General features: G+C 41.3%; 1 protein-coding gene across 1 annotated transcript in view; it reads right to left on the bottom strand.

Moving 5' to 3' along the window:
• NETO2 (neuropilin and tolloid like 2) overlaps nucleotides 1-27,298 on the bottom strand; it is a 35,326-nt gene extending 8,028 nt beyond the window's left edge. Inside the window, exons 1-6 of the mRNA XM_072117172.1 lie at nucleotides 26,800-27,298; nucleotides 9,029-9,085; nucleotides 7,741-7,881; nucleotides 6,786-7,034; nucleotides 3,866-3,910; nucleotides 3,651-3,778 (exon numbers count right to left, since the gene is read on the bottom strand). Coding sequence (XP_071973273.1) covers nucleotides 3,651-3,778; nucleotides 3,866-3,910; nucleotides 6,786-7,034; nucleotides 7,741-7,881; nucleotides 9,029-9,085; nucleotides 26,800-26,833 — 654 coding nt within the window. The 5' untranslated portion in view covers nucleotides 26,834-27,298. The remainder of the gene's footprint in view (nucleotides 1-3,650; nucleotides 3,779-3,865; nucleotides 3,911-6,785; nucleotides 7,035-7,740; nucleotides 7,882-9,028; nucleotides 9,086-26,799) is intronic.
• Nucleotides 27,299-27,702: the final 404 nt, after the last annotated feature.

Genomic DNA, 27,702 nt, shown 5'->3' with positions numbered 1-27,702 from the left:
CCTGTGAATCTGCACCATGGAGGGGCTCTGGGTGCAGTTAGCATAATTTTAAAAGTTGATTTGAGAAGAAAGGAGGCCGTGTATAACAAACATAAGATTAAGACAGTCACTGTGCCTGGATCTATGAGTAACTGCCCTGGTTTATCATTCTTGATTTTGATTGTAGACTTCTGAAAAAAAATTTTTAGAAATTCATCAAATCTTTAAAATGTGCTTACTGGAACATGTATGCAACAGTGGGAATAATTTACCATGATGATATACACTCACCGGCCACTTTATTAGGTACACCTGTCCAACTGCTCGTTAACACTTAATTTCTAATCAGCCAATCACATGGCGGTAACTCAGTGCATTTAGGCATGTAGACATGGTCAAGACAATCTCCTGCAGTTCAAACCGAGCATCAGTATGGGGAAGAAAGGTGATTTCAGTGCCTTTGAACGTGGCATGGTTGTTGGTGCCAAAAGGGCTGGTCTGAGTATTTCAGAAACTGCTGATCAACTGGGATTTTCACGCACAACCATCTCTAGGGTTTACAGAGAATGGTCCAAAAAAGAAAAAACATCCAGTGAGCGGCAGCTCTGTGGGCGGAAATGCCTTGTTGATGCCAGAGGTCAGAGCAGAATGGGCAGACTGGTTCGAGCTGATAGAAAGGCAACAGTGACTCAAATTGCCACCCGTTACAACCAAGGTAGGCAGAAGAGCATCTCAGAACGCACAGTACGTCCAACTTTGAGGCAGATGGGCTACAGCAGCAGAAGACCACACCGGGTGCCTCTCCTTTCAGCTAAGAACAGGAAACTGAGGCTACAATTTGCACAAGCTCATCGAAATTGGACAGTAGAAGATTGGAAAAACGTTGCCTGGTCTGATGAGTCTCGATTTCTTTTGCGACATTCGGATGGTAGGGTCAGAATTTGGCGTCAACAACATGAAAGCATGGATCCATTCTGCCTTGTATCAACGGTTCAGGCTGGTGGTGGTGGTGTCATGGTGTGGGGAATATTTTCTTGGCACTCTTTGGGCCCCTTGGTACCAATTGAGCATTGTTCCAACGCCACAGCCTACCTGAGTATTGTTGCTGACCATGTCCATCCCTTTATGACCACAATGTACCCAACATCTGATGGCTACTTTCAGCAGGATAATGCGCCATGTCATAAAGCTGGAATCATCTCAGACTGGTTTCTTGAACATGACAATGAGTTCACTGTACTCAAATGGCCTCCACAGTCACCAGATCTCAATCCAATAGAGCATCTTTGGGATGTGGTGGAACGGGAGATTCGCATCATGGATGTGCAGCCGACAAATCTGCGGCAACTGTGTGATGTCATCATGTCAATATGGACCAAAATCTCTGAGGAATGCTTCCAGCACCTTGTTGAATCTATGCCACGAAGAATTGAGGCAGTTCTGGAGGCAAAAAGGGGTCCAACCCGTTACTAGCATGGTGTACCTAATAAAGTGGCCGGTGAGTGTACAAACTAATCATTTGTAGAGTATTTTCCTATAATTACTCTCATACTGCTACAGAATAACAAAAGAAATAAAAAATTGGGCAAGTTGATTAAATTGTTTAACCCCTTAACGCTGAAGCCACTTTTCACCTTCCTGACACGGCCCATTTTTTCAAATCTGCCCTGTGTCACTATAAATGGTTATAACTTTGAAACGCTTTAACATAAGTGATTTTAAAATTGTTTTCTTGTGACACATTGTACTTCATGTTAAGTGAAAAATTTTGGTGGTATGTTTTGCATTTATTTATGAGAAAATCAGATATTTGGTGAAAATTTGGAAAAATTCTCGATTTTTGAACTTGTTCTACTTAGAGCCGGGTGTCAGCTATAATATAGAGCTGACACCCGCAGCTTCTGGCCCCGGCTCCGTTCAGCCATGCAGTACTATTACGTCAAATGTCAGGAAGAGGTTAATTCAGCATATAACTTACTCATATCTATAGAATAAGCCATAAATACCTGGCAAGTGCAGTTTGCTTGGCTATTGCTGATGATCCCATTCACTTGAATGGAAGGTAAGCAGTTAATTCCAACCTCTGCTCTATTAAAGAGGGGGAGTGAAACAGAGACCAATAGACCTCCATTTACACGATAGGTCCAGAAGGCTAGACCTACATCTAAATTATGACATACGCTACAAACAAGTTTTTGACTTTGCTTTAAAAAGGACCTGTCACCATATTTTGACCACACTGACTAACAATGCTGCTGACAAAGGGTTACAAGTCCTCCCCATATCACCTAAAATTAGCTGCCAGTGGGGCCCTGTACCTTACTTACAGACATTTTTGCTTATATGCAAATTAGCTTTTGTGACTTATGTCTGGTATCTGTGACTCTTCTCTCTCTCAGGCTGCCAGTGAGCCACACCCCATTATTCCGATTGACAGCTCTGTGTCTCTTCAAATCCCTGTCCTGCCTCCTTGTACTTAGGGACTGTCTGCTAATATTCACCTACAGACAAATAAAGCTCTATGTACAGATGGGAAATATTATGTCAATTTTTTTACACAGTGCCTTGTGTTACATTTATGACATGTGACCAGTGACATCATCACAGGTCCTTTAGCCTTCTAAGAATAGCAAACTCTACACCATGTATGTGGTAACTGTGATTATGTGCAGCTGTGATTACATATGGTCAGCTACAAACATACGTTTGCTATTGTAAAGAGGCTAAAGTACCTGAGATTATGTCACTCTGGTCACATGACACGAACTGTGACCAGAAGGCATGGAAAGGATTAGATGTGAGGGGCAGGCCGAGCAGGACATGCCCCCATCTGATTCCAGGTAATATAAGATAAAAGGTGATTTATGGGGATGCAAGCAAAACAATTTTTAGCTAAAAGAAGCATGTCAGTCAGTTACTAGAATCTGGTTGTATATGTGCAAATGTGGTGTCATGTTCCCTTAAAGTTTTACATGCAAGCCCTAACTTCATCCTGCCATCTACACCTCAAGAACATTCCCTTCATCAGATCTTTCCTCAACCCTTTCCTTAGTACATGCCCTCATCATCCACTAGTTTGGCTACTGCAGTATTCTTCTTCCAATTCTTACTTAAAGCAAGTCTGTCACGAGGAATGTCATTTTTAGCTGGTGTCCTGTTCTATAACTTATGTAATGCTTATTTAAAAAAAAAAGCTTTTATCAGCATTCTGAATAATTTCATTACTTTATTAAACTTTATTTCACATTACCTAGCTCTCTGCCAGCAGTGTGTAGTGAATCCTGGGGCAAAGGGGGGAAAGGAAGTAGTTGCAGCTACAGCTACTAGAAATAAAGTTTAATAAAGTACTGAAATGATTCAGAATGCTGAAAAAGGCATTTATAAAATGGCATAGGCTATTGGAACTTCACACCAGCTAAATATGACATTCCTGGTGACAGGTTCCCTTAAACTCTGCTTTCCAACCAGAACCTTGGTGAGGAAAGACACCATGGGAAAGATGGTTTACATGATGGGGCCAATAAATGCTAAAAAAAAAAGCTAAAAAAATTTAAACTGTCCAATGCAAAATGCAGCTCAAACTGTAGGTAGCAAAAGCTATGATGCAGAGTGGACTGTATTTTCAATACCAATATTTTTGATTATTGTCTTGCGCCTACATGATGACTGACCTTGGCTTTTGGTGTTGCTTTGATTGTCCATATACAGTCCACAGCCTGACCAGCCTTTAGTTTATCTCCTTGTTCCACTTGACTTGAGCGGATTATTCCATCTGGTCCTGATAACTCAAATTGACAATCTGAGGAAGACATGAGGGGGACATCAAGAGGATATGAGGCAGTTCCAGTGTCTTACAGCAAAGACCAAAAATGAAGCCAGTTCTTACCTGGGATAGGATTGAGAATCCCTCCAAGATAGCTGAAGTCTGGATCTGCAGGAAGCAGAAATGGTGGACAGGATTATACACACACATATATATAATTCCAGTAGCACTTGTCCATTACTAGTTATTCTGGATGAAAGGAATTTTACAGTACATAAAGGAATTAGTATAATTCTAATGGCTTGATAGCAATACACCATCAATCCTTGTGATGTAAAGACTATATTCCTTACAGTCTTTCTTTTGCTAGGGAAGTGGTGTGTAGTGGTATTAGATGGAAGTGCTGGCCAGTACTTAATCCTAAATTCACACTGCCATTGCCCGCCGTACCATAGCACGATGGGCACATGGCAGTGCTGGAGGTGAGGAGGAGGGGGACAGCGCTGCTCACCCCCGCCCCCTCCCCATAGGAATATATACATGTCCTATCTTTCTACAGGGTACGGAGCGGTACGGTGCCGCACTTGTGCAGCACCGTACCGCTCCCGTTGGGCGCCGTGAGTCCATAGCTATGTATGGGGGAGGGGGGCGTATATCGTCCGTATGTACGTTGGCCATATATACATCTCCCATGCGTTCATGTGAGTATAGCCTAAGAATTCTATAGTTGATATCCCTTGTGTAGTACAAAACAGCTAGCCCTCATAACTAGCGGAAGGGTGACCAACTGTATACTTCTGTAAACAGAAAGAGTAGGACAGCAATCCACAACAACCCCTACCGAGGGATGGCGCTTGCAGTTGAGAGTTCTGATGCTCAAAACCCCAAAACAAACATAGTAGATGGAGAGAGCCACAGCACCAAGGCAATAAAATTCCAAGAAATCTTGGAATTTTATTGCCTCGGTGCTGTGGCTCTCTCCATCAACTGTATACTTGTACTACATTTTTTTTCTTAATTTTGTACCATGTAGTTTATCTGCTAGCTATTCTGTGTTTTTAACTTTATAAATACGTGACTTTGATCAGTGTCCAAATTAAATCTTACTGAAATCCATCTCCTTTTTCAATATAAACTAAGTTTCCCAAAAAAAAGCTATATCTTCAATATTGTTGGTCAGGCCTGTTTTTTTTACTGGGCCGAGCAAGTGAGCCCCGAGCCCATCCGGTGTAGGAAACGGGTGCTCACCTTCCAGACGCTTCCTGCCACTCCTCTTCTCCCCTCTTCTTTTGCAGCCGTGCCAGCAGAGCAAGCTCCACAAGCTCTGTCTGTCGCTCGCTTCATGACCTGATAGTGTGCGAACAGGATGAGAACATGGAGCTGACTCTGCCAGCACTGCACTGCAAAAGAAGAGGGGAAAAGAGGAGCCGGGAGAAGTACCTGGAAGGTGAGTAGTGAGTTTATTTACTTTTTTAATGCCAGTGTTCTTGGGCTACCTGCATACTGGGTTGGGAGTGAGCTGGGGCCATCTATATACTGGGGTGGAGGAGGGGTAGTATGCTAGGGCTACATGTATACTGGGGTGGTGAGTGTGCCGGGGTTATCTATATACTAGGGGGGGGGGTAAGTGTGCTGAGGCTACCTATATACTGGGGGGGTGTTCTAGGGCTACCTGTATACTGGGAGGGGAGTGTGCTTGGGCTACCTATATACTGGAGGAGTCAAGTGTTGGGGCTTCCTATTTATATACTGGGGGCATGGGATGTGGCTACCTATCTATATACTGGAGGCGTTTGTTGGGGCTATCGATATACTGGGGACATGTGCTGTGGCTATCTCTGTGTATATTGGGGACATGTACTGGGGCTGCCTTTTATAATTATATATACATATATACTGTTCACTGGGGGCCACAGGAGATATCTAATAGAGGGGGAGCATTGTATATATCTAATGAAAAACGTATTAAATGACAACTTAATATGCAATAAAGGAACAGTGATTGTAGGGTACAAAAAGGTGAAATCAATAGACATACATAAAAATAAAACAGTGAAATAAAAAGGGATAAAATAAAGAAAAACAAACTGAATTGGATTAGCATAGAGATCCTCGAGGAGATCCGATAAAAACCATGCACAGTCCTACAAATCTTATTGCATCTTCTTGAACTGACCCCAATTGAATGCTGGCATGGTTTTAAATAACCACCTGATCCGCCAACCTTATCATGTGAGAGGGGGTGTGACTACAACTGAATCAAGGTGAAAAGTTGGGGACATTTCCTGATTATGTAATATTTTCTTCCATGGGTCTCCTGAGAAGAAGATCTGCCCAGCACACTTTCCAGCATGAATTAACTAATCCAATGATACCAAACACCATTATGTAATGTTGCCCAATTATCTCATAGCATTTTTCTTGGCTCCCCAACCCTGAAATCCTTGGTGCTTGACATCCCAGGCATATCAGAGGATGCTGATCACAGATTTGTTGACCGGAAATTGGAATTATTGATTTATGAAGAGGTTTTCTTTGAAGTATCATTTTGCCATATTCTTAAGCAGTCTTTATAAGATACATGGCAAACACCTATTCATGGGGCAGAGGAAAGTCTGTATCAATTACCATTTTCTATTGATGGGATGGGGGGAAGCATTGGCCTGGTAGATAGGAGCTAATTACATGATCTTATAATGTAAAAGGTGATTTCCTCTGGGAAAGGGGAACCCATAATATTACTATTTGAAAGACAGTGTACATTTTAATTAAGGGGGGGTAATGTATATGTATGTTATAATTAATTTGGGGTGAGCAATGTGTAAACCCACTAAGCTATAACTTAGTGGGCTAGTGCTGCATACACTATAATCCATACATAGATGCATTTTTCATTTGGTGTGGGACTGTTTATCCCAAACATTGTGACGCATTGTATAATTTTTATAATGACCTGTGGGGTTTAGAGTCGCCCTGTACAACAAAGTACCTAGTTACCCAGTACCTTTGTTATGTCCTACAATTCCCATATTGTGTTCCATACCTGGTATAAAGGAATACTTGGCGCGGAAACCCAGGCCTTCCAGCTCCTCATCTGAAGTGAATTTAATCCACATAAATCGGCCAGTGGATCGGATTGGCAATGGACTCCTGATGCCACAGTATCGATCAATCAGTGGTGAAAATCCAAACGGACCATCTCTGACCTCTAAATGATCAAATCGGCATTCAAAGGACGGCTCTATGTGATAAGGCTCATCAAAGGTAAGCTCAATTCTCTGTCGAGGAGCAGCTGAGGGGAAAAAACGACACAGCGATACAAGTGAGTTTTCTTTTTCACATGATTTCATGATACCCTTAATAAATTGAATAGTCATTTACAAATTAGTATGTTTATACAGTATAACATGGTATTTATGGATTACAGGCGGTCCCCTACTTAAGAACACCCAATTTACAGACGACCGCTAGTTACAAAGGGACCCCTGGATGTTGGTAAATTACTGTACTTTAGCCTTAGGCTATAATGATCAGCTATAACAGTTATCACAGGTGTCTGTAATGATTATTAATCCTGGTTCTAATGAGAATCCAACATTTTTAAAATGCAATTGTCACAGAGCCCAAAAAAATTTGGCTGGGGTTACAATTATAAAATAGAAGGTTCCGACTTACATACAAATTCAACCTAAGAAAAAACCTACAGAACCTATCCTGTACGTAACCCTGTCTGTATAAGAAATTAGTAGAACTAGTGAATGACATTTATATACAGTATATATATCACGCTCATATGTACCATCAAGTCAAACCATACATTTGTAGTTGTCAAGCTGTAATCATTGTTACTGACATTTTTTTGTGTACATAGATGATATTTACGATATCGTAATCCAGATACATCTGACATTTTAGCAGAATTTTCAGGCACGAATACAGGACTATTAATAAAGCATAGTATAAAAGAGAATATACTATTCTCCATGGAGTGTACAAACCTTCTAAGATGTAGACACATTCCTTGTTGGGAGGGTAGGTGTTTGGAAAGTTTGGGGATGCAAAGTGCCCACCGTTACTGGTTCGTACCCAGGTGCCACACTGGGTCACTGGTATGTGTTTGGCTCCTATGCTTTGTCCATCTAAAATAAACAGATATTGGGACATAAGTATCTACATAAAAATGTTGCTATTACAATACTAAAATGGGTTTTGTTAATTTCTGTTCTCCAGAAAACCTGTTTGCAGCAAGATTTGTATATGGAGCAGGCAGAAGACAGCTTGATGACTGTGTATTGATCAAGTTTTGTTACCATTAATTTGAATGGGTTCTGACTGGGGACATGTGTAAAGTACTGGGGACATGTGTCTAAAGTAATTTGGAAATGAGCAGATAAGAGTCTTATTTTTTCTAAGATGAGTCAAATTTAGAGGCTACAGGGATAGCATCATTTCAGATGTTTCTATCTTTAGTTCTTTAACTAGAAAAATGCTTTTAGTGTCATAGTAATGATAAGAATATTTTAGCTTGCATAAGGCTTATGGATCTTTGAGCTACTGAACTGGAGACGCAGGCTGGAAATAGCTGCAGATGAAGATCCTGTACCTGCCTATTTCTATAACTGCCTGTATTTCCAATTCTGTATCTCACACAACCACAAGTTGAGTTTCTTATCTTTAATACAAAGGTGTCTGAAGTGATGCTCCATTTTATAGGTAAACGGGCAAGATTTCAAACAAAAGATGAAATTCTAGAAAAGTCATTTCATACCCTACTTGAGGGGGATAGTAGTTTCATAGGGTAAAATCTGGTGAGAGTCCCTTTAAACTAGGAAAGATATATTAATCTCAGCCTGATGGCCTGGACACAGGCATTGAGAACAGTGGATGTGGAATGCATAGGCTTAGAGATTTATGGCTTTCGTTATCTAGTATCTAACATAGATTCCTTGAAGCAGGGGTATTTAGAAGGCAGAAAGAGTGGAGCCCCCTGACCTAATAATAAATGGGTGAAAGGCGTGTTTTATTTGAGTAACGCTTCTTTTCCACATGTATAATATACCATGTAAAATCAGAGGTCATTTACAGTCAGTTCTGTATTACACAGATTTTCATTCTAGGTTTTTCCAGAGTAATCACTGCTGCCCAGGCAACGCTGAGCAATCCATTATTAGTAAAATCTAATCAGATCTAGCATTGTAAGTCATTGAATGAATACACTTATAAAATGGCAAATCAATTTTGTACAACAGCAGGTTGTCCAGGAGAGTGAATTGGCTCCATCCTTACCTTGTGTGCGCTGCGCCACCGCAATCCCTTCTACCACCAGGATGGTAATCAGCAGCACTGTCAGGAGAGAGGCAGGTAAGTATTAGTCACAGTCCAGCATACATTGTGAGAGTTATCTAGTGGACCTTATGGTAGCCCATTCAATTAACAGGAACTAGTAACATTCCTGACATGTATCATCACTGTAGTATACAGAATTCTTACAAATCAATTTTCAGTCCTGGTCACATTCATTGAGAGCGAACAGAGATCTCAAAGATTGTTGCAGTTTAATAGGCAATTTGCTTAAGTGATCACTAACTTTCCAACCAATTTAGCATCTGTATAAATAAATAAAGCAAACAAATATAAAAACTCTGTTATATGTAAAATCAGAGGAAAGCACTTATTTCTTCACTTACCCTTCTCTTTTCTCCACTTAAACTGACATTTCCTGAAATCGCTGCTGAAAGATAGGAGCTCAGACTATAGAGATGGATCAATCCTATCAGATTCTGTCACTGGGAAATCTCTGGCCCAGGCAACAGCACCTGTTTGGTCAGGAATGTTACCCATTGGAATAGTCTACATTGGAAGACTATTATATTGCATAACATACTGGTGATAAAAGGGAGCATTTAATATTGCCTTTTTTTGTTGCTGTGCCATGTGCATCATATTTATTATATTCCGACACCATAATTTAGCTTCTTTCCCAAGACAACAACTTTTTTTTTTTGTCGCTCATTTCGCTCTTCAATCCTGACACTTTTCTTGCAGTTCTAGGCTTCCAACTTTTTTGGTGCAATTTTGTCACATAATTAGAGTAACAAAAAGCAAGTCTATCAACTTCTAAACCCCATCATGAAAGTGGTTTGTCATTTCTGACCCTCATTAGTTTATCTTACAGTGCGCCAATTACATTAAAGAGTTGGACACTTTACCTCATGTTTTATGTAATATGTGTGTAAGTGTAGAGGGCAGGATATTAGGTAATTTACCAATATACAGTACATCTATTAAAAGTCCTGCACCTCTTTCATGATATGTAAAGTTAAGCCTCCGGTCTTTTACCTCATCAGCCAGACATTCCTAACAATTGCCCTGCCAGGATCTTGATCTTATATTCATGATTGGGGCAGACCCCAAAGCCCTTCCATGCTGCAGATTCACATGCTGTTAGACTTTCTTACCCTCTCCCTCTGCTCCTGCTTTGCACTTCCCCTCCTTCTGTCTGATATAATCTCACTGCAGCACAGGAAGTTTCTGCACACAGGGGGAAGGGGAAGTGATCCTTGCACACTGTAAAAACCTGTGAATCTACAACAAGGAGGGACTCTGGGAATCAGCCCTATAGCCCTTTTGACTCATTAGCATAATTTCAAAAGTTGATTTTAGAATAAAGGAGGCAATGGATAACAAATATAAGAAGTTTACCACAGTCACAATGCCTGAATGTATGATTAAGGAGATGAAAGCAAAGTTGGATGCTGTTTATGGGGACACTTCGCCATCTATGACCACAGTTAGATATTGGTTCAATGAATTTAAACGTGGGCGAACTTCCGTTTTTGATGAGGAGCGACCAGGACGCCCGGCAGAAATGGTTACCAAGGAAATCATTCAAAAAGTCCACAACATGATACCCACTGATCGACAAACGAAAGTGAGCGAAGTAGCAGAGGCTGTAGAAGTGTCGACCAGAACAGCAATCAATATTTTACATGATAAGTTGCTCCCTAACATGAAGAAATGGCTTGCGGGAAGTCATCGCCGAGACAGAGTTCGACAAATACTATTTTTTGGAGGGGTTAAAAAAATGGCAGGAATGTTGGGAGACTATGTTGAAAAATAAAACATTTTTTTTAAAATTGGTGTCTTCATTTCTAACAAGGGTACTTATTGAACCACCCCTGTACCTAAACCTATTATGTGCAATCCAGTCTACTAAAGTGCTGTATAAAGGTCTATAGTGTTAGAACCACTGTATCTAAGCCTATCGTGTGTTGAGCTTTCCTAACTTAACTTTTTAATAACTGAATCAATTCACTGATTCATAGAATGCATCCTTTTGTAGGAAATAACTAGTTAACTCTTTTTCCGATGAGGTCTGTATTCACAGGCCCAGTTCCCATATACCGTATTCTCAGAGGGCACATCCATTTACAATGGAAATAAATGTTTCTTTTATTGACCACTTTTAACTGTTTATTTAAACCGGCAAAGATTTCAGGATTCCATTCATTAAATTAACTAGTATTGATTTAAAATGTTTGTTTCCAGTTGCTTATAGGATTGCAATAATTTTCAGGTGTTTTATGGACTTCTAGCGATTTCTCAAGGGTCTGAGATAAATCAAGTGTAAGTGCTTCAGGCTTGGTCAAGTAAAGATCTGAGAAATTATGGCCAAAGCAATTTCACGGTAAGATTCCAATGTGATATTCAGCATTCTGTGGGATCGTTAGTTAATTGTAGTGTTTTTTAATTGTTACAGTGTCGCTTTATGGCAAATGATTTACATGAAATTGTAGAAAGCAGTGAATTGAGGCTTACTACAGTGCTACCAATGTATCTCCATATGCTGTATATACAGACTTTCTGCCTTTTATATTATTTAATCTGTCATGACCCAGAATTCTGGGCAATTGTTGCCCACTTTTCACCGGACAAACAAACATATGTGTAATTTTTGGGTAACTGCACTTTGGCTGGTTTTTATCAAGGTTGCAACTGCATTTTACAGTACTAAAGAGAAAATCAATCAACACTGCAATCTTCTTAAAGGGGCTGCCTCAGGAAGACAGTGCCTCTTCATACACCAACCTAGAAGAAAAAGACATAGCTGCTTTTCAGCTGAAGGCGTGCCTGTCTTTACCACATTATAGACAAACCTCTTTATATAGTCTGTGCTGCAGGACCTCCTTAAGCAGACACTGAAGCTAAAATACAGGGATAAATGGTTCTGCATGGTTGCTGGAGACAACTGCAACACCCCTGCCAATACATATGCAGGCTGGTAGTTGCGAATAGCGCCCTCTCCAGGTTAGGAGCTGTTTGAGGGAGTGCACAGAGAGACAGTCAGGAGACTCTAATCCAGAGCTGCAGCTTCCACAGTTTGGACACAGCTCCATCTCAATTGTCCCAGCTTGGGCTACTACCAGGCTGGTGCACTATTCCTGAGAGCCACTCTCAACGACCACTCCAGTACCAGAATCTGCTGCCTGCTACCTGTTGTTCAATAAAAAACTGTGAGTTAATTTGCACAACGTTGCCTCTCTCTGATCCCTGGATACGGCTGTCTACCACCTCCCCATTCATTACCAGGGACTCATCCTACAAACACTCAGGGGCTGCTCCAGGGAGAAACCGATACATCAGCCTCTCCCTCCTTATTTCTTTCACACACCACCTCCTGGAGACCTGCCAGGCTGTTGGTCAGCCCTCGGGTCCCCATACTAAGCACTGTGACCTTGGCCGCAATCGCCAGCCACTCCAGAACTCTGGGCTCCGGCTGCCTCCAGGCCCCAAGAAAAGGCTAGGCCCTTAATTTATTATATTAAGAAGGGGAGGTAACCATACTGCATCTCCATATTGATGTAAGGTTTCGTCCAATAGACAGGGCTTAGTTAAGAATACAGGCAGTCCCCGGGTTACGTACAAGATAGGTTCTTTTGGTTTGTTCTTAAGTTGAATTTGTATGTAAGTCTGAACTGTACATTTTAGAAAAATTCAAGAAAAATACATTTTTTATCCCAGTGACAACTGGATTTTCAATTTTTTTTTTCTGTAATGGGAACATGGATTATCAAAAAAGCTTCATTACAGACACCATAGAGCTGATCATTGCAGCCGGGGACTAAATTAAAGCATCCAGAAAGCTTAATTAGAGGTCACATCTCTGACAGAGAGGTCTGGGTGTCCTTAAGTAGGGGATCGCCTGTATAGAATATTTTGGGTAGTTTTGAGTCTTGTTATGCGCCATAAGAAATGTCTGACTATAACTGACTATAATACTGAAGGGCAGACCTCATCTGTGCAGCCTCCTCAAATATAGAGACCTTTGTAACAATACTTACACATCCCTTTGTGGTAATAGGACGGCCTGAAGTTTAAGTGTGTCTACCACAATAGTAGAAACCTCAGTAAACCAGTTCCAGCTGACTGCACCTTACTGTTCCTGATATTATTGCGGTCACTTCTACCTCTATTGGTTCAAATTTACCTAATTCTCAGGCACAGGTAAAACAGGTAAGACTCATTCTTCTTGTAATTGCATAAGAAATAAAGCCAATTTTTATGTGTCCCTCTTTTTCTGTTTGCTTCACAGGGAATGTTTAATTCCCCACTCTAAGCTCTTCTTGGACAGAGACTTATTGATTTCTGCCCTCAGTGATTAGGACTTAGTCTTCATTTATTTTATTAAACGCCAGGAGCATGGTAAATGCCAGTCTATTTTTCATGAAAAACAAATTTGAAAAGACTATTGAAGAGGTGGTGAAATACCTGTGAAATGTCACCCGAGTCATTGACTAAATCATCACTGGATCATGGAATACAATATGATATGGATGGACTACACCGAAAAATGACATAATGTGGCCTGAAGGTAATAATTCTGTATTAATTTCTATAGGTCCAGTGTTTTCACTTAACCTGTGTAGCCCCAGTGTATAGAAATTGATATATAGTAGCTATGGTTTAAAATAATAGAAGTACACAGATCATGTCTGTCAAGAACACCAAGTTAACGCTGGTTTATATAACTAAGACCATGCCAAAAATGTAACTAAAAGCAAAGAGTTGGCCTCACAAATCAATACCCATTCAAAAACAAGAAGAAGAAATATGCCACTTTAATATATGCCAAGCTTAATTTTATTAAGGTTAGTTAAGATACAAGTTCAGGACAAATTCATAGATAAAAAGTGGCAGGGTGACTACAGAACACATGGTGCTGGGCAGCAAAAAGAGTTTATGAATGTAAAAGATAAAGTTCATACAACATATCAAATGTCATTTAAAGGGAACCTGTCACTACATTTTTCACATATAAAGCTAGTGTCAGTTTCCTATTAAGCCCTAGGAACTATCTGACACACTTCTTTTAGCTAAAAAGTGTTTCCTTCAGATCCCCATAAAATCAGAGTAAAAACTTGCCTGGTATCTAGGGATCTATAGAGCCAGTCGAGGGGTGTGATATAATGTTGTGTGACCAGGGGAACATCTTCACAGGTCGTTTAGCTTCTTAACATTAGCAAACTGTACCTTTTGCACATATCTGAGCACATAAAAAAATCACAAAATGCCTGCATGGACTTTTTCTCCTTTCCATGGAGGCTGATGTGATTTCATGAGATATGATATGCTGTGATTTCATTAGATATATGCTTGGTGTACAGTTAATTAATAATTTTAGGAGGCTACAGGACTTGCAATGATGTCACCCTGGTCACATGACAGCACTGCTGCATGCAGAGAAAGCATGAGGATGAGCTGCTAGATTTAGCCCGAGGCGGCCACATCCATCTTGACTCGCTATCCCTGGATTATAAAGCTGAATATATGGGAATCTGAGGGGAACACTTTTTAGCTAAAAGAAGGGTGTCAGTTAGTTATTAGGGCTCAATGGGAACCTGCCACTAGATGTATTTGTAAAAAATGTGGTGACAGGTTCTTGTTAAATGTAAGTTCTAACAATCTAAAAAAAAGTGCATGTACAAATAATAAGACAATAAACCAATCAAAACAGGAAAGAGTATACCTACAAAATGAGATGCCCAGCACCAACCCTGGAACATGTTTCAGTCAATTGACCTTTGTCAAAGGATGTTGCTGGGGAATGTTGTTCTACTATAAAAAAAAGGCAATGGACCAAAGATAAATGGAGCAATGGTATGGTAAGTGCCAATCTGCAGGATCTACTACTGGCCACAAGAAGCCTGCACATAAATTTTAACTGGTTCGCAATCCCGCTGCATGGAGAGGGCTCACAGGCTAAGCCCTCTTCATAGCCGGTAAGTCTTTGCTGCATATTGCATATTATTACAGCGATCGCTGCCGGCAAAGCTTCCGGCAGCCTCAAAAAGATAGCGGCGCGTGGGCACGTGACGTCATCGGGGAGCGGCGATCTGTCTCCATGGTAGCTGATAGCACATTGTAATGAATAAGGAGGAAAATCCCCATATACTGCCATACTGTAGTATGGCAATATATGATAGGATAAATCAGACAACCTAGGGATTGGATGCGCCACAATCCGATCGTGTGCAGCAAAATCCCGGGGAATTCAGGGGAAATCGGCGCAAATCGGAAATATTCGGGTAACACGTAGGGAAAACGCGAATCAGCCCCTTAGTAAATGACCCCCATTAGGTATCGACGCGTCCGAAAATGCCCGATCTATCAAAATATATTAACAGTTTTTCAATGCGTTTAACCCCGTAACAGAAAATAGCGCCCAAAGTCAAAAATGGCCCTTTTTGCCATTTTGAAAAATATAAATAAAAATATAAAAAATCTTTAAAAAGTGATCAAAAGGTCGTACAGTCCTAAAAATTATATAATTGAAAATATTATCAAATGTCGCAAAAAATGACACCACCCACAGCTCCGTACACCAAAGTATAAAAAAGATATTAGCGCCAGAAGATGGCAAAATCAAAAAAATTATTATTGTACAGGTTTTAATTTTTGTAAATGTATGAAAACATTATAAATCCTATACAAATTTGGTATCACCTTAATCGTACTAACCCAAAGAATAAAGTAGACATGTCATTTGGGGCGCACAGTGAAAGACGTAATATCCAAGCCCACACAGAGAAAACACACAGCTCTTTACGTGTAAAAATAAAAAAAGTTATAAATTTTTGAAGGTGGGGAGTGAAAAATGGACATGAAAAAATAGGAAAGGGACCGGGTCCTTAACCGGTTAAATATAATGCAGCCACCACTAGAAGGAGCTTACTGCATACTTGCATCTGTATATATCATACAATAGTATGCAGCGAGTTAAAGACCTCCATCGAGTGGTCAGCATATTTTCATTAAAACAGCAGATGTCCAAAATACCTACAGTCTGAAGCAGACTGGGTTCATATGGTTTGGCAATGTCCATAGTTAAATATAGTTACAAAAATTGCCTTTATAAACTAATCAGCAGAGAATTTGGAACCCTTTTAGAAAGTATACTGTACTAAAAGACCACAATCTTTTGCCTTAAGGCATCAGTGCCTGTGGGCACCAGGCCATCTCCCCAGTACAGAGTTCAGCAGACAGGACTCAAAGACTTTCCCCTGCAGTCCCAGGTAACTAAAAAGAAGCTCTCAGTATTATTTTAAAGCAACACATCATTGGCTGCTATGGACTGCAGGATGATTGAGGTGCGGACTGGGCTGGATTATCTTAGGAGTTGCACTGGACAGCCCCACTATGCATCTTGTAAAGAGGGACCCTGGAAAGAAGCTCTAATGATAGTCCAAAATTTCCCTCCTTGTTTTAACTGTGTTGGTGTCCTGAGGAGGTCAATACAGGCAGTCCCCGGGTTACATACAAGATAGGTTCTGTAGGTTTGTTCTTAAGTTGAGTTTGTATGTAAGTCGGAACCGTATACTTTATTATTGTAACCCCAGTCAAAATTTTTTTGGTCTCTGTGACAATTGGATTTTAAAAATGTTGGGTTGTCATAAAAACTAGGATAAACAATAAATCTTAATTACAGGCACCATTGATAACTGTTACAGCTGTTTATTGTAGCCAAGGACTAAAGTACAGCAAATTACCAACATCCAGAGGTCCGTTTGTAACTAGGGGTCGTATGTAAGTCAGGTGTTCTTAAGTAGGGGACCGCCTGTACTATTGAAAGCAATGAAGAACATGGAGCAAAAAGTTATTGCTTAAATTGCGGTGTTGGCACTTTTCAATAAATGTGGGTTCTGGTTGTAGTTTTGGTACTTGGTCTCTAAAAGGAGGTTTACCAAGGATCTGCATGTCAAATTCTTAGGGCACAAATTATCAAATCAAATTATGATAGATTCTTAATGCATTTTTAAAAGTCCATCTACTCCTGTATTTACTCACCAGGTCACTACAAAGATATTTTATCACTACAATAGAAAACTAAATCTAAGGTATTGTACAAATTATCACCTCAGGTATTATCTACATTAATTCAGGGATTTTTCTAGTTGCCCCATAAGTGGTGCAGCTATAGATCTACACTGTAGAATTATAAGTTTGACTTTATGGGTTTTGTCCTTTTTCAGCCTTATCGTCTATGTGACTATACAGCTGCCATATACATTTCTGTTATCTTCTTTCTATTGTAAATCTTCCTATACATACAGAGATATAGGGGTAGGAATGTATTGCTTTACACTGGAAATTGTTTAAGGTTACATAGTGACATTTATGGGTTTTCTCTAAGAATTATAACCATAAACATTTCAGTAATGTGAGATATGGCTTTACAAAAACATAAAAAGCATAAAACTAAATTGGTGACCAGTCTTGTGAGTCTTAAGTTGCAAGCGTCTTTCCATACATGTTACATACATACATGTTCCTATATGACAAGCCAATTGCCATGTGGTGCTACATGTGTTGGCATGTTGTCATAGTTTTAATGGTGGCTTTATTGGTTGTCACTTCAAAGAAAGCTTCTGTGCATCTCTTAGTTTAGTACCTAAAAGCCCCAAGCATGAGAAGTCTGACTACAATACGCTACTGCTGGTTACAAGTTTTATGTTTAATAATTTTAGAAACAATTACTGTAGGTTTAATGGAAATTAATGAAGCCGCTTTAGTTCAGAGCATTTAATTAGATTCAAACTTTCAATCAATGGAAATTAAAAAAGACAATTTTAAGCAAGGTCCTGATATGAAAAACAGCAATTATAATCCGTGACCGAGTTACCGGCATCAACTGTACAAATTATATTGTTACAGGCCTTTTATGCAGATGGTAAATGATGGTATTAATTACTCTGCCGTTTTTACCAACCACCCCTGGAAGAACTCATATTCATATGTATATATTACACAGAATATAATGGTGAGTTACCCAACCAGGTCTATACGCAAGTTATATCTGATACTCCAATTACATCTACATTTCTGCTCTTTCTAGCGTGCAATACATTATCAGAGCCTAGCTAGCAGATATTTAGGGCTGCTTAAAATATACTTGATGCTTCATTTTTTATTAAAATAAATGTAGGGGATGTGGTTTAAAACATTTCTGTAATATACCATATTAGGCGGAGGGGGGGGGGGTAAAGCTTTTATTTAAAAAACTTGGTTGATCTGGCTAGAAAGGTCACCTTGCCCAATATAAAGACTGTTGCTAGGGGAAAGCCATATTTAGCTTGTACTATACAGGCAGAACAGAGATCACTGGTTAAGTCTTTATAAAATGCCTGTAGTCTCCCTGCTTCTACCTACATATACTATGTATATGTGTGTAACTATTCTTACAATATACTAATTATTCACAGTATTTTCATAATATAATTAGTACAGTGTCTTGGTAGACACTAACCCTGCAAGTTTTCATATCTCCTTCAATGGGGGAGTTCACTGGGATGAGGGGCATATATCATATGTCACTTATTTAGTAGCCCTCTATAGGCTTCTGTCACCTATTCGATAACTATCCCAACCACCACAATCCAGGCTAATCTCTTGTATCAGAGACTAAGATTCCGGTATCTTCCATGTTTTATGCCTAATTATGGACTCTGGATTCTAAAAGGTTAATAATGTTTCCAAGCACCCCACGAACTGAAAGCCTTGCATTTGTCAAGAGGAAGCCGAGTCTAGGTGCCAACACAAAGGCAGCATTCATTTTTGTGGTACCATTGTAACACTGCATGAGATTCATAAATGGACAGTTCGGAATTGGGGAATTGGGGTTTATAGAAGGGGTGCAGGGCTATGGTTGGCTGTAACCATTTCAGTGGCTTTTGAAGATTGACCTAAAAACATTAGTTTCTGAGATCTTTTTCTTAAACTTAAAGAAGTAGTTCTTTATAAAAACCCATAAAAAGGCTCATAGTCACTCCAGTCTGCTGGTGTATGTCCTGGGACTTTTTATGCATTATGAGACATTTTGGGGTTTTATTTTTTTAAATTCCCAGACAGAAAGTCTGGGATAATAAGAACATTTATTAGGGCTAAAACCACTTTAATGAATATGGACAGCTTAGCTCCAAAAATGGACATAGACTGAAAATGGGCAAGAGCCCGGGGCCAGATGGCTTCACACCCAGATTTTATAGAGTCTTCGGGGAAGCCCTAGCTACACCTCTGACGGATTTCTTCAATTCTATAGACATCGACAGTCCCTTTGACCCACAATCTCTTAGAGCCCACATCTCGGTTATCCCTAAACCGGGTAAGGACCCCAACCACTGCGGAAACTATAGGCCCATCTCCTTGATTAATATCGATCTCAAAATATACTCCAAGATTTTAGCCCTACGCATCTCCCCATTTATTCCAAACTTAATTCACCCTGAACAGGTGGGCTTTGTTCCGGGTCGTGAGGCAAGGGACAATACCCTAAAAACGCTCACCCTGATCTCGTGGGCTCGGCGCTCGGGGACCCCTTTGTGTCTGCTTACGGTGGACGCCGAAAAAGCTTTTGATAGGGTACATTGGGGGTTCCTGGGGGCCACTCTCACGAGGTTAGGTTTGGGAGCAAAAACGAGGAACAGAATTATGGCCCTCTACACAAATCCGTCGGCGTGTGTCAGGGTCAATGGGTCGGTATCCTCCCCCTTTCCCATCCGTAACGGCACGAGGCAGGGGTGTCCATTGTCACCACTCCTTTATATCCTGGTGATGGAGTCTTTGGCTTGTGCACTTCGTGATAACCCATCCATTAGAGGTCTAGAGGTCAAAGGAAAACCCTATAAACTCTCACTGTTCGCTGATGACTTACTCATTTATGTCTCGGATCCGGTAGTAAGTTTACCTAATATTATGAGGGAGTTTGAGGCGTACAGTAGAGTAAGCAATTTTAAGGTTAACGTCCAAAAATCTGAGATCTTGAACATTAATATCCCGAATCATCTGGTCTCCTCCCTGACCTCCTCCCTTCCTTTTAAATGGGCAAATGGGCATATCAAATATCTTGGAGTGCACATTCCATCAGACCCTAACCAAATCTACACTTTGAACTACGCGCCTCTGCTTAGGAACATTGAAACTGATCTCAAATCGTGGAGTTCTCTCTCCCTTTCTTGGTTTGGTAGGATGAATACACTTAAGATGGACTCCCTGCCTAAGATCCTGTACATTTTCCAGACGGTTCCCTTAGATCTAAGTGCCGCTTTCCTAGATCGTCTCAGGAAACTAGCTACTAAATTTGTTTGGAAAAACTCCCCCCCACGGATAAAACATAGTATTTTAACAAGACACAAAGAACTAGGGGGGGCAGGCCTCCCAGATTTCTCACGCTACCATAGAGCGGTCATTAGTAAAGTGGTACTTGATCTGACAAGTCGAAACAGTGGGAAGTTATGGGTAGACCTGGAATGTTCCCTACTGAATAATGGCCATCTCCCAGATCTGTTTTGGCTCCCTCCTAGGAGTGATTGGGATTCCTACAATATTTCACCACTAATGTTGCACATCTTGAAGGTCTGGGGCAAATTCGCCATCAGGGTCAAACTTATTAATGTCCCCGGTCCTCTGTCTCCAGTCATGGGTCTTCCCGGAATGCCGGAAACCTTAAATAGATGCCCTATTTTACTAAATGACAATGGTCGTCATAAGACTCTGGGAGAGATAATATCCACAACAGGGATACGCTCTCTAAACGACATCTTGGGAGATAGGAGACCTTACCCTGGGGTATGGCTACATTATCTTCAACTACGTAGTGCTATTCAAGCTCTGACTCCCGGGGGAACCTTGACCTCCACACTTACGGCTTTTGAGTCTATCTGCAGTTCGGCCAAACTGACGCCTCACGGAGTGTCTCTAGTCTATGGGATGTTGTCGGGTTGTGGGGGAGAGGACCTACCACTGCCATATATGAGGGCATGGGAAACGGAGTTGGGTAAAACCTTCACCAAAGAACAATGGGAAAAGTCCCTCCTTCTAACCCATAAGATGTCGGTGTCCAGCAAAATCCAGGAGACTAATTTTAAAATCCTTACCAGATGGTATAGAACCCCCACTCGCCTACATAGCATGTTCCCTTCAGTTTCTCCTATTTGCTGGCGATGTCACAAGGACAGGGGCACCATGCTTCACGTGTGGTGGGACTGTGGAGTGGTGGCAGCAGTGTGGAACGCCATTTGGGATCTCTACAAGCAGCTATACGGCTCCACAGGGAGCATTTCTCCTGATATTGCTCTGTTATCAATGCTCCCAGGGCGGCTTAGAGACATCAAAAAAGGCCTCCTGCGACACTGTATAGTGGCAATGAGGCAGGTAATCCCTAGATTGTGGAAATCCACTTCTCCACCTACCAGACTATTGTGGGTGGAGGAGATGGACAGACTGAGACGAATGGAGGAACTGAGAGCATTAGATAACAATCTATATGATGTTTTTCATAAAACCTGGTATAGATGGGACACTTTCAGGAACTCACCTGCTCTAACCTCCTGGATATAGATGTCGTAATGGTGGGCTCCGCCGTTTCAGCAAATTGGGGTACCCCCCAACCTTGATGTGTAGTGATTGATTCCTTGTCTCCCCCTTCCTCTTTTCCCTCCCTACCCCCCTTAATTTTTTTTTTATTTTTTTTTCTCTTCTTTTTCTCCACTTCTAGATGTTTAGTTAATGTTAGATACGTTTATATTTGCTTGGTTGAGCTCGAGTCCTACTTGATTATGATTCCTTGTCATAACTAAATATGGGGCTGCGACCCGAACATGTGCCTGACTTGTAGGCTTCTCGCTCGCTAGCAATAAAGTTTATTGAACCACAAAAATGGACATAGTACTGTCCCAAGGAGCATGCCTAATCATAAATAACCCCTCCCATGACTCCATAATTCCAGGCCATTGCTTGAGCACAGGATTGCGGGGGTGTCTATGACATTGTTATCTCCAAAGAAAGGTCTCAGTAGTGTTATTACTACAGACCTGTATATAAACACCAGCTAGAAGCAGCTAGTGGCAGCAGGGAAGTTCACCAATAAATATATCTTAGTTTGCTGCTTTATATTATTTTCCTCATTCGGCAGGCTTTGTTCAAAAGTGGACAACCCTTTTAGGAAAACAATCAAAATGCGCCCCTCTGTAGTTGATGGTTCACATTATAGTAGTCAAACATGCCAATACAATGTCACTTAAAGCCCTACGTTGTCTAATGTTCACTCCTCTATTGACTGTAGATAGAGAATCATTATGCAGGTTCATATGCCTCAATGTAATGGGGGATAGCACTAGCATGAGTTTCTGCATGGGCAACCAGCCTCTTCATTAAAATAATCCAAAATAATCCATAGAATTATGGATGTATAGGGCAGGCTTGGCTACAGGTTTCAGTAGGCACCTGGATGACAGATCCTCAGTGGGCCCCTTTGCAGTGAACTCCATGACATCCTTAAGTACAGCATTATGCGGGCCCCCACACCCAGCAGCTCTGGGCCCTGGCACTTGCCCGGCTATGCCCAGTGCTGGCGCTGGCTCTTGTATAGGGCTATAACAATTAGATGAGTTACAGACACTCGTTGCCTTAGCTCTTCCTTAGTGTTAGTATAACACATTGACTGCCGGTGTGGCCAGCTTTCATATACTGGCTAAGGGCTTGAAGATGGCAGGATAGATCTGAAAGCAGAAATTCTATTTTATACAGGGGTGTAGCTACAGGGGGGCAGAGGTAGCAATTGTGCCTTAGGGTGCCCAAAGTTCCCGTCGCCACATGAAATGAAAACAGTATTGTTAACGGTGCAAAGTCTCTAGCTTTCACTCTGATACCTGTCAAAAATAATCAGATATAGACCTCTGGGATATAGGAAAAAAAGGGTTTGCTCAAAGATTGCTGTTATGATATCGATTCTGGTGCCTTTAACCAGGCACTGTACATGTTATATGATGTAGCTACGATTACTCATTATTTATGTTCACCAAAGGAAGATGCCTGTGAACAAGCTTGATGACTGTTTCCAACTGCAACCCGCAGAATTTAAAGGGGATCTGTCTTGTTAAACATGGTATGAAGGTGAAGGAGCCGAGCAGACATGTCATACATTCTTGCAATTTTATGTGGATGTGACCACCTCCCATTTAAAACAGGACAGGCTGTATTGATCAATTCAGCTATATTGATTACAAGCCTTAAAATGAACCAAAATTACTCAAATCATGATTATGTAGATTACGTTAAGTTAGTAAACGGTTGTTCAACAGTGGATATACCCTAAGACAGTGAGCATATTAGGTGCATATGACATCCGTAAATGACAGAAGGGCATAACAGAAACGAGTGTATTGGACTGGGTCGTAATATGATATTAATAGTTCTTATTCTCTAAGAATTAACTCCTTAAAGGGAACCTCCTTTTCAGTGCAACCCATGTCCACAGCAGCAATACTAAGCTTTATCCAAAATTTTTATAATAATCCTTGCTTTTTTAAAATTTATTTTATAAACTTATATCAAAGTTTAGCTTCTCTGCACTTCTGGTGTGTCCACTGTCGCCTGGGTGTGTTCATTTAGGAGCAGTCCCCCCTCCCCCCCACACACACCTACAACTCTGTCCATAGCATTGCTACCATAAGCCCCCTTGATTCTCCCCTCCTTATGCCCCTATCCCGCCCCTGGTACCTCTTCTTGCTGACTGCATCAGGCATTTCTTGCGCCTGTGCAGTGAGCATCTTCTTATTGACATGCAAATATGAAGTGGAGACTGCTGACCAGTCTCCGCATTGAACTGTGCATGCGCCGCACTGCGCTAGGGGTTGCTAGACAGTGAGGAGCTAGAAGGTACGCAAATTACAAACTAGCAAATTGTGTACCCACCTCACGGTCTAGCAACCCCTAGTGCAGTGTGCCGCATGCGCAGATCGATACAGAGACCAATTGGCTGGCTCTACTTAATCTGCGCATGTCCACAAGAAGATGCAGACCGCGCAGGCGTGAGAATTGTCTGACGCAGTCAGCGAGAAGAGGAGTCAAGGGTGGGACCAGGATTGGGACGTCAGTAGGGGAGAAACAAGGGGGTGGTGGTAGTTTTTTTAAATCTCCAAGATGATGGAGCAGTTTCCAAAGGGTTGGAGTGGGGGGGGGGGGGAGCTCCTTAATTAACACACCCAGCCGACACTGTACACACAAGAAGAGAAGGTAAACTTTGATATCAGTTAATTAATGAAAAAAACAAGGATTATTTTAAAAACATGTGGTGTGGACATGGGGTGCACTGAAAAGAGGGTCCCGTGACCCTGATCCGACTGATTTATTCTAGAGACATAATAAATCCATCCTAGTTTGGCCAGCTGACTGAGGCTGTTGTTTGTCCCTTGGATTGAGCAACAAGGACTAGATTTTGGAATTTACCAGATGCTGTGAAGACACTTTTGGATTTGATGCAATAAAAGGGATGAGCAGCAGTGAAATGGTGATTTACATAGTCTCACTTTGTAACTCTAATTTTATTTGTGCCTGGACATAGAGTACTGTTGGTAATTTCTTGATGAATTACTATTATCTTAAAGGAGTATTCCTATAGTATCACTAATTGTGGTTGGAAAACCTCTTTTACAAGCAGAACAAAAAGGGCAGCACAAGAAGAGAGCAACAGCTCCTAATCCACAGATTGCATATCCATAAACAGAATAGGGTTGATGTTAATGGCAGCCAGCACTCTGCAGATGAAGCATGTGTGGAGGGTGTGTGAGCTTTCTCAACTACTGTTGCCAATCAATCAATTCCCTGGGGCATTTGTGCTCTTGAGGGATTGGGCAAAGAATTGTATAGTAATTTCATATAATGCAGCTCCTTGATATAAAAACACATAAATGTGGTTTCCAACATGTGGCTCTCCAGTAGTTTCTGGATCAAAGATAATAGACAATTCAAAGTTATGACAGACAATTCTGGAGTCTGTATCTGCCCACGACTCTATAACCTATAGATGGACATGCCATTACATGTGTGCGTTATCTATGTGCCATATAACATTAGGCCCAACGTTCAGCAGATGATCTGCTATGTCACAGTCCTCATCACTGGAGATTATTCTCCTTTTTAGGGATTTTCCTGCTGGCTACATGATCGTGGCACTGCCTGAGGTGGGAAATTGATGTGGTCCTTATATGTTATAGAAACATTCCATATGTATCTGTATAGCTCTCTCTAGTACATTGTTTAAAACCCCACTATAAAATTGACCAATGTACACCATGGTAATCATTTAAGCTTCCTTGGGAAGAAACCAGCAACACAATTGGTGCCTTAGACCACTTCGCATTTAAATAAACAACATTTATTCCCCCCCATTTCAGGATATTTGTGATAAAGGTACCCAAGAAAGGGCAATTATTTAGATGGGAGTGAGGGTACAATCCGAATACAGATGGTAATTGGTTAGATATCACCAATAACTATGGATCACCTGGCACCTCTCCAATGTCAAGAAGGTGAATTGAAGCAGTAAGTGAAATCCATTTACACTATCTGTAATGGATTGTATTGTAAAGGTAGGGACCTCTTCTGGATACACCAAATGGTACCACATTACCATGAAATGGAATTCCTCACTGGCTGTAATGGAACTACAGTCTCCTGCATGACTGGACTGAGAAAGCCTGACCATGGATGAGTGAATTTGTGGTTCTTCAAAAGAGTCACCTTAGAAATACACATAACTTATCATTTTTCATCATCCGCTATTTCATTATTGTTGTTTCTACAATGTATCTGGTTCTTGATCTATCACAGGCTTTTTCTTCTAAAACATCCCTTGGATTAGTCAGCTTAAATTCCATTAAACCCTCTGTAGTAACTGTAGCAGAAGTCCCCATAATATCATATCAGTCAGTGGGTACAATCACAATGCTTCAATTAAGCTCCTTCTAAATTTTGCAGTCACGGCAAGAGACAAGGGAATCCTAGCAGTTTCCTTAACCCATTAATATCTATCTGCCCTTAATTTCAACATAATCTCTAAAGTCCCAGCAAGAAGAGGCGGTGAGAAGGTATGGGGAGTAGAATACTCCTGGTGGAAAGATTAATGGGCATTGAAACTCTGCCAACACCTGTTGCTTGATAAATATAAATTCTAGTGACCTGCAGTATTTGTTGCCCATTCTTTAAGGGATACTAGAGAAATATGTTGTGTCTATCAAGCTTATGAATACTATGTCATGAAAAGAAATGTAAAAATCTCCAAATGAAGACATATAGTGAAAGTTTGGAAACAGTCTAGTAAAGGTCATATTTGTGAAGGATATATTTATACAGAATGCAGTAAATTATGAAATTTCACGCTTCAAGATTTTTGCCAAAAGGCAACAATATTGGGAAAGCCAAATCCACAATATTTCAGAAAGAAGAGTTTTAGAGTTCTCCACTAGGGGGCAGTCTAAGACCAAGCACTCAATGTTGTATTGTGGCTTGTTGACAAGGGAGTAGTAATAGAGGAATATGGAAATACATAGGGGTATATACCTCTCACATCAGTGCTTATCCATGGGGATACTATGCCATTGCCCCTGCTTGCCCCCCATGTATTAGGGCTGCTGTGATGGGCACATTATGTGTGCTGTATGCAGCCAGGGCACGGAACTTGTGAATAATTATCAATGACAGGTGCCTCCAGGGATGGGTCTTACCTTCTAAGATGAAGTAGACTTTCTCCAGGATCATGATGCTGATGGAGAGGAGGATGATGAGGGTTAATCCTGAATACTGATGGAGCTCGTAGATGTTCTGGGTAAAATGACTGATCACAAATCCACGCTTCCTGATCTTCCCATCACACTCAGGATGCCACAGGAGGGTCTTCACAGGATGGGTAGCAGCCCCCTGGAGAGTGGCTCACAGCCCCTGTAAACTTGGGGTCTGTGCTGGGCTCCTCTCTGCAGTCCTGGCAGCAGCAATACACAAAGCTGCTCAGCAGCTCCCCAATCCATCAGGATCCCCTTCCTTCCTTTTTTCTTTCCACCCCCAAAAGTAGCTGTTGTTCAGGGGTCTCAGCTGTACCCTGGGGATTGATGCAGGGGCTCCATGCTGCCGGAAGGGAGATGACGGGCAGGAGCTGGGTGCAGGGTGGGCTCACAGCTCAAATGAAGAGTTGCCAACAATGAGGCTTATTTAGGATGATGCTGAATGAGGAGCCAGTGCGCATGCGTCAGCCCAACTCTCCATCCTACATAGAGCTTTCCCTCCTTCCCGTGCACCTGTGTCCTGTCACATACATGTGCTGGGGCGCGGGCACACATGACGGGGGCTGCAGCTTCGGGTCACCCTCCTGTATGTGTGATTGGGGAAGGGCACCTCACTAATGCATGGCCCCACTACCGAACACATAACCGGTACAATGGGCCCCATTATCTATGGAATTGAAGGAGGGGAACTTCTCAGAGACCCCAGGATTGTATAGCACCCCGTGCCTCACACACGGCTGCACCATCTCCAGCACTGCATTAACCCCCTGCCTGCTGGACTGCCGCGCACACACCGAGACCCTGCGGCTTTATACACTTATTGACCCTTTCATCGCCACACACGAGCAG

The sequence above is a fragment of the Engystomops pustulosus genome, chromosome 7 (genome assembly GCF_040894005.1).
Source record: "Engystomops pustulosus chromosome 7, aEngPut4.maternal, whole genome shotgun sequence".
Classification (NCBI taxonomy): Eukaryota; Metazoa; Chordata; class Amphibia; order Anura; family Leptodactylidae; genus Engystomops; species Engystomops pustulosus.
The sequence above is the reverse complement of the archived record's forward strand: the minus strand, read 5'-3'. Positions and strand labels throughout refer to the sequence as shown.